At 37.3% G+C, this 14302-nt stretch overlaps 1 protein-coding gene across 14 annotated transcripts in view; it reads right to left on the bottom strand.

The window, feature by feature from the left end:
- RALGAPA1 (Ral GTPase activating protein catalytic subunit alpha 1) overlaps nt 1-14302 on the bottom strand; it is a 135727-nt gene that overhangs the window by 78399 nt on the left and 43026 nt on the right. For 9 of the 14 annotated variants that reach the window (XR_010070997.1, XM_063334399.1, XM_063334401.1 and 6 more), the window contains 4 exons: nt 8127-9689; nt 6071-6195; nt 3627-3843; nt 2257-2433 (listed from right to left, as the gene is read on the bottom strand). Coding sequence is in view for 13 of the 14 variants with exons in the window: in XM_063334399.1 (XP_063190469.1) it covers nt 2257-2433; nt 3627-3843; nt 6071-6195; nt 8127-9689 (2082 nt within the window). In the remaining variant the exon portion in view is untranslated. The remainder of the gene's footprint in view (nt 1-2256; nt 2434-3626; nt 3844-6070; nt 6196-8126; nt 9690-14302) is intronic. The other 5 variants (XM_063334405.1, XM_063334408.1, XM_063334410.1 and 2 more) reach the window with 1 other exon arrangement.

Genomic DNA, 14302 nt, shown 5'->3' with positions numbered 1-14302 from the left:
CCTCTCTGGGCAGCCTGTGCCAGTGCTCTGCCACCCTCAAAGGAAAGAAGTTCCTCCTCATGTTTAGGTGGAACTTTCTATGCTCAAGTTTGTGCCCATTACCTCTTGTCCTGTCACTGGGCACCACTGAAAAGAGCCTGGCCCCATCCTCCTGACACCCCACCCTTTAAGTATTTATAAGTGTTGATAAGATCCCCCCTCAGTCGTCTTTTTTCCAGACTAAAGAGACCCAAATCCCTCAGTCTGTCTTCATAAAAGAGGGGTTCCAGTCCCCTCATCATCTTGGTAGCTCTCTGCTGCACCTTCTCCAGCAGTTCCCTGTCCTCCTTGAACCGGGGAGCCCAGAATTGGACACAGCACTCCAGGTGCGGCCTCACCAAGGCAGAGTAGAGGGGGAGGATGACCTCCCTCGACCTGCTGGCCACACTCTTCTTGATGCACCCCAGGATGCCATTGGCCTTTTTGGCCACAAGGGCACATTGCTGGCTCATGGTCATCCTGTTGTCCACTAGGACTCCCAGGTCTCTTTCAGCTGAGCTGCTCTCCAGCAGGTCAGCCCCCAACCTGTACTGGTGCATGGGGTTATTCCTCCCCAGGTGCAGCACCCTACACTTGCCCTTATTGAATGAGTATGGATTTGCTGGTATCCAATATAGTGAATTCACACTGCAGCCTCCCTGTCATGGCACTCTGCATACACGCAATTTTCACTAGATAGCTGCCTAGCTTTCATAAAATTTCGAAGAAAAGAATGTCTGTTTTCTCCTTATATGTCAATTTAACAGAAATTAGACAATGGGCTCCAACATTGCTGCGTGCGTGGAACAGTCGGACAGAGACAGACAGTTTAATTACACATGTCTTGCTTCCTCAGGAAACCCAGCTGAAGTTAAACGGATGTGACACAGAAAAGCTGCCTCTCTAAAACAGTGGTCCAAACAACAAGAAGAGACAGCCACAGAACCTCTCAATGGACAACTCAGTCATTAATTGCCATCTTATCAATTCAATTACAGTGCAAACTTGGACAAAAATACTGAACAGTAACGAAATTATTAACATATAAAAACAAACAGACAGAAAAAGAACATATTTTCTGCTAGGACTTTCAGCAGGCAAAGAGAAAAACGAAGAGAACAAAAGTCAAGCTGAACATTGTTGAACAAGCCGAACAACAATGTCCAAGAAAGCTCATGCCATGCTTCTTTAACCAGAAAGGCAATTTTAGAAAGTGAAAATTGTGGCAGGGGAAGTAAAGATGTCTTTCAGTATCTCTGAAAATGCAGAATTTGATATCTCACAGAGAACAAGACACTGTATGTAGTCTATGTATTGCATAGATAAATAGGTACTTGTTCCCAGGGTTGTAACCGGAATGGTGGTGCGTAACAGCTATGGAACAAGGAGTATGAAAATGACTATGGACATCTTTACTTCTCATTTACAAAATCTGGCAAGAGAACATTCCTCCAAATACTCCTCAGAGAGGAAGATTCTCTCTTTCAGAAAGGAGCCCATTCAGTTCGGGTTAACTGCATCACTCGGTGGTTGCTAACCTAACTGTTATTCTCTCCCTCTTTCTCAAGAAACAGCTGCAAAGTAAACTGGTGGAGCCTCAAAGCTCATCAGCTGAGGCTGTGAAACACTGCTTCCTAGCAGGCTTATTTTTTCATTAAAAAAAACAGGGAGAAGTACTAAAAGAACAAGAATTCTTGAGTTACACAAATGGAAACTGATCTTACACGGCACAATAACTAACATTTTGCATATTAACAGCTCCCAGTTACACAACAGACAATACATAGAGAGGGTAAGATGGAGGTATATAAAAGAATCCCATGATCCTTCAGTGTGATACATGGGTTTGAAAGAACACTGTCAAAGCCTTCCAAGGAAAAAACTCTTCCTGAAAATTTTGACTACCAGTAATAGAAGGACACTTGTAAAAGATCTAGCATACATTATGTGCTAAGAGTTTTCTCCCTGGTAATTGTATAGATTTTCTCATGAAGGGTTTAAAATGCATTGAGCACCAAGCCAAGGATCTTATGGGTAACTAAGTCAGAAAGGTTTTCCACTTATGTTATTTCACACATTACTTTTCAATAGCAATCAAAAAATAATTGAAATCCAAGAATCATCTAATATAGAATATAGATTCATTACAGAAACTGGAACTTGCATTCTTCAGGACGGGTGGAAAATTTCTGAAATAAGTGTGCTTTTTTTAGTTTTTTTTTCTTTTAACTACTTTACCAGTAATAGTTGCAGCTTCAGCAGACAATGGTTGCTGATTGAGACTACTTGTTTCCGAATCTATGTGGAGTGTAGTTAGACTGGCCACTTCTTGCTCCTCGGCACTCTGTTGCTGTCCTGAAATTGCATCAACGTCAGTGGAAGCTGGTGTCCCTGCCTCAGTGCCGAAGCTGAAATCTGTATGAGGAAAGCACTGTATTAACTTACAACCTAAAAATACCACTAATATTAAAAAAAAAAAAAAAAAAAAAAAAAAAAAAAAAAAAAAGCCCAGGCCCTCCAAAATCCTCCATGGAAAACTTGTATGTACATCTCCTATGCTACCAACACACTGTTACACAATTTACATAAAATGTAACAGCACAAAGTAATTGATATTATGAACATTCTCATTTCTGTCACAAAACTGTGACTGTACTTCTGGAGAAGACATTCCTGTTGCATGTCCTGTTTTCTGCTTAGTTGCTGTAAGTGCACCTACATGAAAATAAAGTAAAAATAATGGAAACATACGTTAAGGAATTTATTTGCAAAATTTACAAGCTGGAAGAAATATCCAAGTTGGTTGTTAAAGCACTAACTTCAAACTAAAAATGTTACGGCAAATGATATTCTAACAAATGGCTTTTTCAACACTACAGACAAAATGTCATGCTGAAAATCAGGTTTAAATACCATCACTTAGTTGCTTAACATCTACGTATCTAAAAATTGTCATTTCTTCAATAAATTCCACCACATAAACATTATTTCTCTCTTACATAATACATGAAATCATAATTCCTAGCAACCATAACGACCCCTTCTGTTGAGCAAGGGTGGGAATGGATAAATTAAATGAATGAAAAGCATTATGTTATTACACAAAGCACACTAATTTTAACAAAGCATACTAATTTTACCATGATATTACACTTAGTATCTTGATGAATCGATAGCTACATGAAAACTGCTGTAAAAATATCAGAAGCCCTTTTTTAAGTTCTACCTAAATGTTTTCAAAAGAATTCAAATAACTTCCAAATTAGGCAACATTTCATTTTTATATTTCGTGCAAAAAAGACGGATATGCTCCTGGGAGAAGACGGTATTGCTTTCTAACTTCAGTTCACTGTTGTTCTGCTTTTTGCACAGTAGTATTCCAGTCCTGTTTTGTTTAGGATACTCTAAACACAACAGCCTCTCTCAAAAACTCTGCTTGCTCCATTAACTTGCTAATGATTTCAATGGGAAATCAAAATAAGCTCTCTCTATAGAAAACTGCTGGCATACAACTTTACCAAAAAAAAAACCAAAAAAGAAAAAAATGAAAAGGGAAATTTGCGAGCAATCAATCAAAAATGCCATTACTTTTGGAAAAAAATACTTGCTTTCAAATTTGCGGCCATCATACTGGAAGGCGCTGAAAGAGTCAGAGTGGCTATCTGAACTGATGAGGTCACTGCTGCCCGCGCTGGCAGGTGATGTCCATTCGGAAGGTACTCCTGGGTCATCTATAGGACGCATTTGGTTCTGTTTGTTCAATATATCAGGAAGGTCTTTAGGAACTTCCAGGCTGCCGGGACTGCTTCCTCTTCTTGTCACATTCTAAACATTGAAGAGACAGAAATTATCTTACAATATCAGATGGCTTATTTACATAAAATGGAAAAAGTAATCCCACATTGCAAAGGTCAGAACATAACAAATAGTTCATAAGTACCTAAACCAGAAATTGTCATCATACTACATATATAGCCAAGGCTTTCCAAAACCCCAGACAGGCAGGAGTAAAGTGAAGAACCCATGTGGTCACAGAATTTCATAAATACAAATTTTATTGGCACAGTGAATTTTTGGGCACATATCTTAAAAGGCTAGGATTCAGACTAGCATGTGCCACACATGTATTGGGTAAGGCTTGAGAGAAGAAAAAACAGTAAAATAAGTATTTTAACTCCCGATTATGTCTCAGTTACTTAAGAAAACTTGTTAACCTTGGTTCCAGACACGAGCAGAAAACAATGTCAAGGAATTTTGTGTTTTCTGGCCCATAGGCTGCCATGCTATAAGCAAAAATTTAACGTACACCACAAGCAGATGAATTTACTAATTCATGCATTCATTTCCTTATGATTAAGCCAAAACCTTGGTATTGACCTGGACGCCAAAGACAGCACATAGTAACAATAAGGCATATAGATTTGTTCATGTGAAAATAAGGTGGTGTTCTACTTGGAGTCTTGTTTAAGTCACTTTTTTCACAGATAGGACTGTTTACTTGAGAGGGAAGAGAGATAAAAGTAGAAGAGCCATTTTAGGAAACAGCTTGAAATCTTTATGCACTAAGAGACTGAAGGCGACTTCCTTTTACTAGGCCCAGTCACTTCTCTATTCTTTTACTACCTTAGTACTAATTAGAAATTTACTCAGATTGACAAGTTTTTCATGATACAAGGTTTTAGCATTCAAAAGGTGGAGCAACCTAAAACTAATCTTAATAAATTGGTACTCTGTTTCAAGACGACATATCTGGGTTTGTGTGCTAAATTACAAAATCAGTGGCAGATCCAAAATATTTTTTCAACCTTATCTTGGCTGGTTTTTTGCAACCTAAGAAAAGTAACAGTTCTTTTGTCTGAACTATTAATAATCAATCTTCTCACCCATCTATGTGAAAGCAAACAGCGTTCCCTCTCTTTCTCTCTTCCTTTGTGGCCAGCTGTGATTTCTGTTTTATGAATTTGCAGACAAAGTTAACATTTTTTTGTATAGAGTTCAACTTTGTATTTTTGTCTTGTAACTCAAGACTTACTAAAAAGAACACTTTGCCCCACGAATCAAGTTTCATAAACATGATTTCAATACAAAAGAGAAAAAAGCGTACAATTGGACAAACTCTATAGGTTCTCTCTTGCCATTTATAAAAGATGAGGATAAATAAGCAAATTTTTCCAATAACTCCAAAGAATCTTCTTCTGCCCCTTATTAACGACAACCAAACTACTTGCTGACAACTTTCTACAGGAGCAAGTCTTAAAATGACCTTCTTGAAAAAAAAAAATCTTAAAAAATTCTAAACAGAAAAAAAGAATGGAACAGCTTTGAAATGCTACATTTCATTTGTTACCCATTCTGTCCTTCATTTGCAACTTTTTTAATATTTCCCCTTTCATAATAAAACACTTATCTCTTCAAATTATCTGTAAGCATTCAACAGTAACCAGAAATTCTTGCTTAAAATTGATTGAAATTTCTCTTTATGAATGACATTCCAAAAACATGACACTTCAGGAAAAGTGCAGGAAGAAAGCATATGAAAAGTTGTTTCAAGTAGCAGAGAACTATTTACAAGAAATTATTCAACACTTGTAAGTGAAATTAAAAAATGAAGGAAAAACATATACTAGCGTAGTTTTGTTGTCTGTTGTACTGACTATACCTGTAGAGAATAGTACCATACTACAGTATGGTACCCAACTACATACCAAACTAAGGACCGCAAATTTACATATAAACTATTATTCTGAAAGTGTCTGTGTACAAAGATCTTTACAGGTGAAATTAAGGCTGTTTAATTTAATGAGACTGTTCATCTGACAGTAACTCCTCCATTGCTTCCACAATGAGGATTCAATAGATATGAAAACACAAATGGCATAAAATGGCATGAATCTATGTCGAAGGCAAGGAATAATTAATTGATATTCTTAATTCTTTGTGATTCATAATATCCAGAGAAATATGTTTTAGTGAACTGATTTATAACATCATCGGTGAGTTCACGCATATATGCAAACTTACATATTGAAATGTAAGAAGTTTAAAGGCTTACCAGTGCACTACCACTGCGGAGCCTCTCAGCTATAAATTCATCCATGAGGTCAGGAACGTTTGTATTGCTACTGCCAATATCACTATCAATAGGGTGCAGCTTTTGACTCATGTCCTCTCTATTAGCTAAAAGCAAATGAACAATTGTATATAGTAAAGAACACATCATAACATTTTCAAAACAAAAGATAAAAAAAAATGAGAAAACCCCTGCTAATTAACAGAAATTTAAAAAAAAATAAAAATCAAAATTGCCAAACATGCATTTGAAGAATTCCCCTCTTTTAAAGCAGATTCTACTTTAAGAATTAGTATGGCTTCTTCTTCCCACTAAGCAGGGGTTAGTTGATTTCCAGTACCACCTTTAAGAGCAAGAAGCTTATAGGTAAGCACTACTCAAAGTTGTTAATGCTTGCTTTAAGGATACAGCGTATATTCTTCCTCCATATCACAAAAAATAAGTAATAAATCCTAAAAATTTTATATGATTCATACAGGCTCCTTTTTCATTGCAATCCTGATGAAGAGCAATGTAGTGGAAAAGGTAAGCTAGGTTTTAACATGTACTAATGACAAATGTCAACGTGGCACTGTATACAGTTAGTATAAATAGTGCAAAGAAATTCTTAGGTAATGAAATTACATGCTAGTACATGGAATGAAAATTCAAACTCTGGATGGTCAATGGTTATGAACAATTAATTAAGTCCACTCATTTATCAGGGTTATATTTTTGATATAACTATACTGCTCATATTTAACTGTGGCTGTTACACCTGACTTCATGATCTTCGTCTTTAAAGTCTTCCAGTTATTCCAGTTCATGTTTTCTCTATAAGAATTTTTCCCTCGATGTCATCTCTCATGAGACCACAGCATAGTTTATTCTACTATTGAGGCTCTGTTAAATGTTACAGACTTCAAATAAAATTTACTTCTAAAATTAATGCTTCCTAGATATCTCTTTTTCATAAGTCTAGATTCTGCAGAGAAGCAAATCGCTTTTTTGAGACCCACGACAGTCACGTTCTTGTGGTGCTATGCTTACAAAGGCTGCCCTCAGGTGGCATTAACATCTCGATGCAGGATGCATTACGGAATCCTCTGTTAATCATGCCAGCATGACAACGGAAAAAAGAAAACCTACATTACTGCTGAAAGTTAATTTATTGTTCATTTAAGATTATTTAAGATGGGAACTAGAGAATGGATATTAGAGCGACAGCCTTCTTTTTTGATCAGTCCACAGAGGTCTCATAGTTAGCAGGAGAAGGACTATCATGAGACCTTCATGAACATCCACGATTCCAAGAAAAAAGAAAGCAACCAAAGATGTTGCCAAGATGTAACTGCATCCATTTTGATGAATGAACACAGGAAGGCCTACAGCATGTTTTGATAAAGATTCAAACAAAACCTTATGATTAGACGCACAGAGAGCTGGCGTAATGAAATCATCTCAGTAACAGATGTCTGTTTAACACTATTTTTTTCAAAGTTATCTAAACTAACCTCCAAATGTAAATTTGAGGGGCATTTTTGTTTTGGAGGAGGAAAAGGAGGAAGAGGAGGAGGAGGAAGAAGAAAACACACTAAATGAGCCAGAAATACAATTAGTTCAACCCAGCTAGTCAAGAGCCAGGTCCTTCTGACAAACAAGCTACACTCAGAGTGGAATAGCACATTCTGATAAAATAGGCATATGCCAATCATTCAGGAGGCTGAATTTTAAGGCTCTGCATGGTAGATGAAAATTGAAAACTGTCAATCCTTTAGTAGGTCATTTACTGTCTCTTCCTCTTCCCTAACCTGATGGTCTTCAGCAGCAAAGAGGTTCAACCAAATATCTTGAAAAGGGAAATTAGTAATTTAAAGTATGTAAAAGTAACTTATGCTGGGAGAAAAATCAGCTGGCTGTAGGCGCATGCATAACCAAACAGGGAAAGCAGTGATCATCCCAAAGCCTTTTGATTGCTTATCAGAGCTTGCTTCAGTTGCATTAAGCCAAACTGGTGCTGCCTTTCTCCTTTTGCGCTCTGCACACTGTTAGTGCTCACCTGCAGCTTTCCTTCCAAAATAGCCCATTACATGACTGTACAGATCCCTCAGTGGAGCCTCTGCTGGCATTCTGTTCTGCCTCTGTGGGGAAACATTTGCCTTCGGCTTCGAAAGAGCATGTACAACAGTTTTATAAACACCACCCAGGGAGCCCTGCTGTTGCGCTGACTCCTGACCTGATGCCCTAAAGGCACTACGATTATGGAACTGATTAACCGCAATACCTTCTTTTTGCACCATGGCTGCTTGAGTTTCTGTAGGTTCCTTAATTTGCTTGCTTCCAACTGAAGCAGCATTGATTGCATCTAGAGGTCTATATATTCCAGGTCTAACCAGCTCTGTGACAGCTGATGAGCTGGTGCTTGCACTGGTACTGCTGCTACCACTACCGCTACTACTGAAGCCACTGAGTTTACGAAGTCTTGCTTTCCAAGCGGCCTCTTTGCTCTCAAGAGGATTGTAAAATTGAACAGATTCTGTAGATGGCCTAAAAGTAACATGAACGCTATTTCTTTTTTTTGTTGTTATTTTCATGATTTTGGCCCTATGCGTTACAGTTTCAGATATACTCCTTTTAGTTGGTGACAGTTTGCTTGTGCCTGTGATGTGAGGCATTTGAGGGTTAACTTGTGCTTTAGGAAGAATTTTCTTTGCATGCATAACACGTGAGTTGGTTACTTTTTCATTAAACTGGGCACTTTTATGCTTTTCAGCTACTGCTGCTTCCACAGCTAAATCTACATCAGCTTCAGTGGCAGCTTGCCTGTACAGGTATCTCTTCCCTTCTTTGCTGCTAGGACTACTTGACCCATGATCGAACATGCTTTCATGTTGTTTATTAATATTTAACTGTCTGGCTTTATCAAGCGCTTGATTTCTTGTAAAAAGGTCTACTTGAGTAGGTGCAATATTACTTATAAAGCCACTTTGGTTTTGTTCTGGGTGCAGCTCTGTGTTATCAGCTCTTTCGGTAACAGTGATGCTATTCGTGCATTGACCGGTCTGATCTCTATTTTCTAATCCATCCAGTGGTAATCTATCATTCCTATTTACTGATGTATCAACTTCGTGAGCAGAAGCCTCACATTTATCTATCTCAAAGTTACCGCAAAGTTCTTCTTTTTCTTTAAGATATTCTCTCAGAGAGGAAAGGAGATCATCTTCACCTTCAAGGTCAACATATTGGCTTTGTTCAAAGGCTGCGTTTGCAAATTCTACCGGCCCTATTAAATGACAAAGATGGTCATAAATACTATCCCCAACTTCCAAGGAGGACTCTCTGCTATTTGTATCAGTGATATGGCTTTCAGTGGATCTATGCATTGAAGAGGTCTCAGTGGAACTCTGTAAGCTTGGAGCATGATGGGATGAACTGTCAATGACAGGAACTGCACCTTTGGCTCGTTCAACTGCAAATGGTTCCAGGATGTCAGAGGTGCTGCTGCTTCGTGGCAGTGGCTGTTCCTCATTTAATGCACCAAAAACTTCACTTGGAGCATCCTCACTCTGTGAAAAATGTCTGACTCGAGGTGGGCGTGGAAGAATTTGAGCATCGTCAATGTCTGTAGGGAAAAAGTATATGTAACGTGCACTAAAATTTACATACAGAGACAATATTTATTTACCACTACATCCTAATTACGTGACTTTAAAAGCTAGGAAAGTCCAGAGCCTTGTTTTCTTAAGTACAACAAAAATATTTTTCCAGTACTAGAGTGTTAAAAACACACGCACATAATATCCAGTACAGAATGTAATATAAATGAGTTAGACCATCAGAACACAGTTTTAAATGTTAACATGCATGAGAACAAACAGTGAGACCATGGAACGTTTGGAAATACAGTTAAAGCTAGGGCTGTGCCAATAAGTTCAATAATTCAACCAGTATTATTCCAGCTAACTTGTTCAGGAAATGGTTACCTGGAATGCAAATTAGCTTAACCGTAGTACCCTTCGTGAAATTTACATCTTCAGAAAAATGCACAACTCCAAACAGAACAATTAAGTTTTCTGGAAGGTTAGAACTGCCTATTGAAGTGGCAAACTATTACTTTTTTCATAACTTGTGTGAATATATATGTAAATTACTGAAACATCAGAAAGAATACTATCATATGACTCTATACAATTATTAATATTATGGCATATGTAATAGAGTGTATACCTGAAGACTAAAGCTTTAGATGACAGGGAAAATCTAGCCCTATACAGAAAAGATGGCTATACAAAACAGATAATTTAAAGATGTACCCCTTTTCCCTAGAAGGATGTTTTGTCTCTCATCTTCAAAATGCAAAACTAAATACTAAATGGAGGCTTACCACCCCCTCCTTCTTCCAGTTTTACTCAAGCAAATATGACATTTATGAGAATTACCACATTAAGGACTGCTACTGAAAAACACCCTGCAGCCTCACAACAGTTAACCACAGTTAACAGTTAACCAACAGTTAACCGTTAACGAGTAAAACCACTTTTGCTTATGTAAAGACCAGAATATTTGTTATCAACATTTAGATTAGTGATTCCTTGTCTCCCTTGAGACTGCTAATATGTTAGCATCACTACAAATCATAGTTAACTGTAATGAAAGCTGCAGTTCCACCATGGATCACCTAGGAATTGTACAGAAATATCTTCAACCCACCTCCCATCATCCACCAAAACCAAGAACCTTCACACTCCTCTTCAGATTTCCTCATATGTTATAGGAACACTACATGCTATCAAATTACCAGTGAAGGCAAGACTAAGTATCTCTTACAGACAATTCAACTATTTGCAAGAATTTGAGCTACCCCTTGCGTCTTTCTACGGGACAGGCACTTGAACAGTAAGGTAAAAACAGCTTTCTCAGTTTTCTGTTGTTTTCTTTTTGAAAGACTCCCTTATTCGCCAGATTTATTTTTTACTACCTATCACTTAAAAAGTTGTGGATATGCTTTTAAAGTCAGGAATAACAATAGAGCTTAAATGAACACCGACAGGAGTTCCTGCCACAATAAACAGACTTACCTTGTTATTACATCTAGAGGGTTTATCTTCAGGACTGCAATAGTGGATTTACTTAAAATCAGCACAAAATTTAAGCCCCTTTCCCTCCCCTAAGCCTGATGTGTTACTGCCAAAATAAATATTTCCAATTATTACTTCATGGATCTCTATACCTATTTCGGTAATATTTAAATAACGATGATCTGAAGTCACCTTAAAAACCTGTTTTAAAGTGCTCACACTTCTCTGAGAATGTTAGAGCTGGAGCTGAATTTACTCATATTTTCCTTCTAAGCAAAGCGTATAAGCTGGAGGAATGAGATACTTCTGTACTTAACTAAAGGTATGTGTTGGAAGAAGATGAAAAATGGTATCTCCATGCTCAATTTTTCAGAGAAGTTAAAATTCAAAAATTAAATTTTGGCCTGATACAAAGTTTACTCAACTGTGAAGAAGCTATCAGACAGGAAATAGAGAGGTCTATACTGGAACAAGAAAGCAGACATCCAAGCCAATTCAGAAAATAAACATGAACTGAAAATCCTTGTATATAGCACAATTTATTATCCCTTTCCTCTCTCTTCAGCTTTGATAAGCAACAAATTTCTCATCATTGTTCTTGTTCAACTTATTACTAACTATAGAAATTAACACCCTCTGAAATGAATGGCGTCTCTCTCTAGTTGGAACTTGTTATTTCAAACTCTCTATTGACTTGGGCAGAGATTAACACAGGTTATGCTTATATAGTCTCAAAGCCATTTTTTACAAAGAAAGGACCACAGGATTCAGTCAAAAATATGCAGGATAATGTTATATATGACATTAATATACGTAACTATGATACACTGATCTCATCTTGAGCCCTCAATATGCATCTTTGATACCTTTTATAAACTCAAGCTTATCTAAAGCAGCAGCCTGAGGATTGCACATTCTGCACGCATGCAGTGATTACAGTTTGCTAGGGTGTTAAAAATTACTGGATGGAGAACTCCAAATGCACGCCAAGCAGCTCCACACATTGAAATAAATTCAGCTCAATTTATTTCAATGTTGATCCAGTATTAATTTAAGGTGCTTACGTAGGCATGACTAGCACATACAAGTACATAAACATTTTTCAAACAAACGCGTAGTGCTCGTGCCAATAGAGATTTCTTTTTTGTAGAACAGAGGAAGAAATTAAGGAAATGAAAAATATAGTGTTATTGCAGTATCAGCCCTGAAAAAAAACAGACAATGTTTAGAAACTCCAACGAACAGCTCCTTCAGAACCAGGGCTCACTCTTGCACACAGGTACGCAGTCAAATTGGGACACCATCAATTCCTAAGGAGTTTTCACTAACTACGTTGCAATTGTGCATCAGAAGGCCATGCATCTGATACACTGCACGTACTCAGGAGAAACGCTGCCCTGTTCCTAATATGTTACAGTGAGGAAGAGATTGAAACTGGTAGTCCTAGCCAATCTCACACAATCACAACTTTCCTTAAATCAACCTTACCTCCCCTTTTTCTGCTAGAAAGCAGAAATAAAAGGTAGTTTTTCAACAGCAAGTGCAAGATAGATATGCTAAAATACAAATTCATGGAGACACACATTCTGGCAAGACAGCATGAGTGCAAGTAGAATATTCCCATAAAATGTTGGGACAGGGTTATATTTCATCATGGAAAGCTAGTTCAGAAAGTGGAGAAAAAATACCATGTTTTGCTTCTTAGCATTCATTTTGATTCTTTTATAGGAACACACCCATTCTCTGAGTTTCTGGGATTAAAAAATAATTACAGCCATACTGACATTACAATTATGATTTTTTTATATTTCATCTTAATGATTACTTACTGATTAGGGAGCAAAGTTGTAAAGGCATAAGGTACATCTCTCTTTCATGCTAATACTGCCTTTGATTCTTTTAGTCCCAGCGGATAAGAGAAAAATCTTCCACCTGCAATTTGTTAGTCTGCCATTGTGGCCCATTGCTTCTAGGAATCTTGCCTACATCTCACCGACACTTTTTTTCACAAGCAGTCTTGTACCTGAAAGTCCTCAATAACAGCAGGAATGAATCATTATTTTGCTAGTTATCCTGTAAACGCATAAGACTGGATTTCCTATGATTCTAAACAGGTTAAAAGAAAAGTTCTTTTGAGAAATACTGCAGATTTGCAACAAGTGCACTACACCAAATCACTTTACTAACTAAACATCTTAAAGTGTAAATCTCCACTTCCACTTTCTGGATCCTATTTGAAAAGTTGCAAATATTCTGCACATGGAAATACAGCATAACTTAGAAACTACATGAAGGAATTACAATCTTCAGGAAAAGCATCCTCTGTGATGCTAGCTGACTGGATGTCAATACTGAGCTTTTGCAATAAATTTTGTTAGCCTACTGACTAATCTTCAAGAGAAACATTGTATCTCAATAAATAACAAATTACAGTTGGGTATTCTGCCTTCCTCTTGAAAATTAATATATTGTACTGCACATAAAGTAAAGGTTTTGGCATAAATGCTTTCTTTTGGACTACCTGTCAAGATTCACCAGTGTTCAGTGAGTCAATCTTTCAATGAGGAGTTTCACAGCTAACAAGAAGCTGAATACTACTTCAGAAAACTAAAGATTAGGGCATCCTATTCTTTTGGAATAACTTGAAATACCCTCTCCTTTGAGTTGTGTTGGATCTAAAAGTCAAATTGGATACCATATTCATACACTCGTGAAATAAAAAGGGCTGTCACAGCTAGCTAAACATCATTCATTACCTAAAATGCACTTATGATAGAAAAAATTTGATTACTTCCCAAAACGTATGCTGTACCCTCTGGACACAGGCGGCTTTCAGAAAAGAATATATTTACTGTAAGAAGAAAAGGCAAGGAAAAATTATAAAGGTCCATTTAAAAAAAAAAAAAAAAAAGAGGAAAGAGCAAGCGCGCACAATTAAAAATGCAGAAAATTAAAAGAGCAAAGTGCACTCTGATCCAGTGGGGATACTTTTTCCTTTACTCTGCTACTTCCCCCATCAACACACTAATAGCTTACTTTTCTTCACTAGAGCTTTTAAGTTTTCTGGCAATGTTAAAGATTCTTGGGCACATCATGAAGCCGTTTCAACAATCATCTGTCGTAAACACCAAAACCAGGAAGCGCCCCGGGCTTTTTC

Source organism: Chroicocephalus ridibundus, chromosome 4, assembly GCF_963924245.1.
Source record: "Chroicocephalus ridibundus chromosome 4, bChrRid1.1, whole genome shotgun sequence".
Classification (NCBI taxonomy): domain Eukaryota; kingdom Metazoa; phylum Chordata; class Aves; order Charadriiformes; family Laridae; genus Chroicocephalus; species Chroicocephalus ridibundus.
This window is presented reverse-complemented; position numbering and strand designations above follow the sequence as displayed.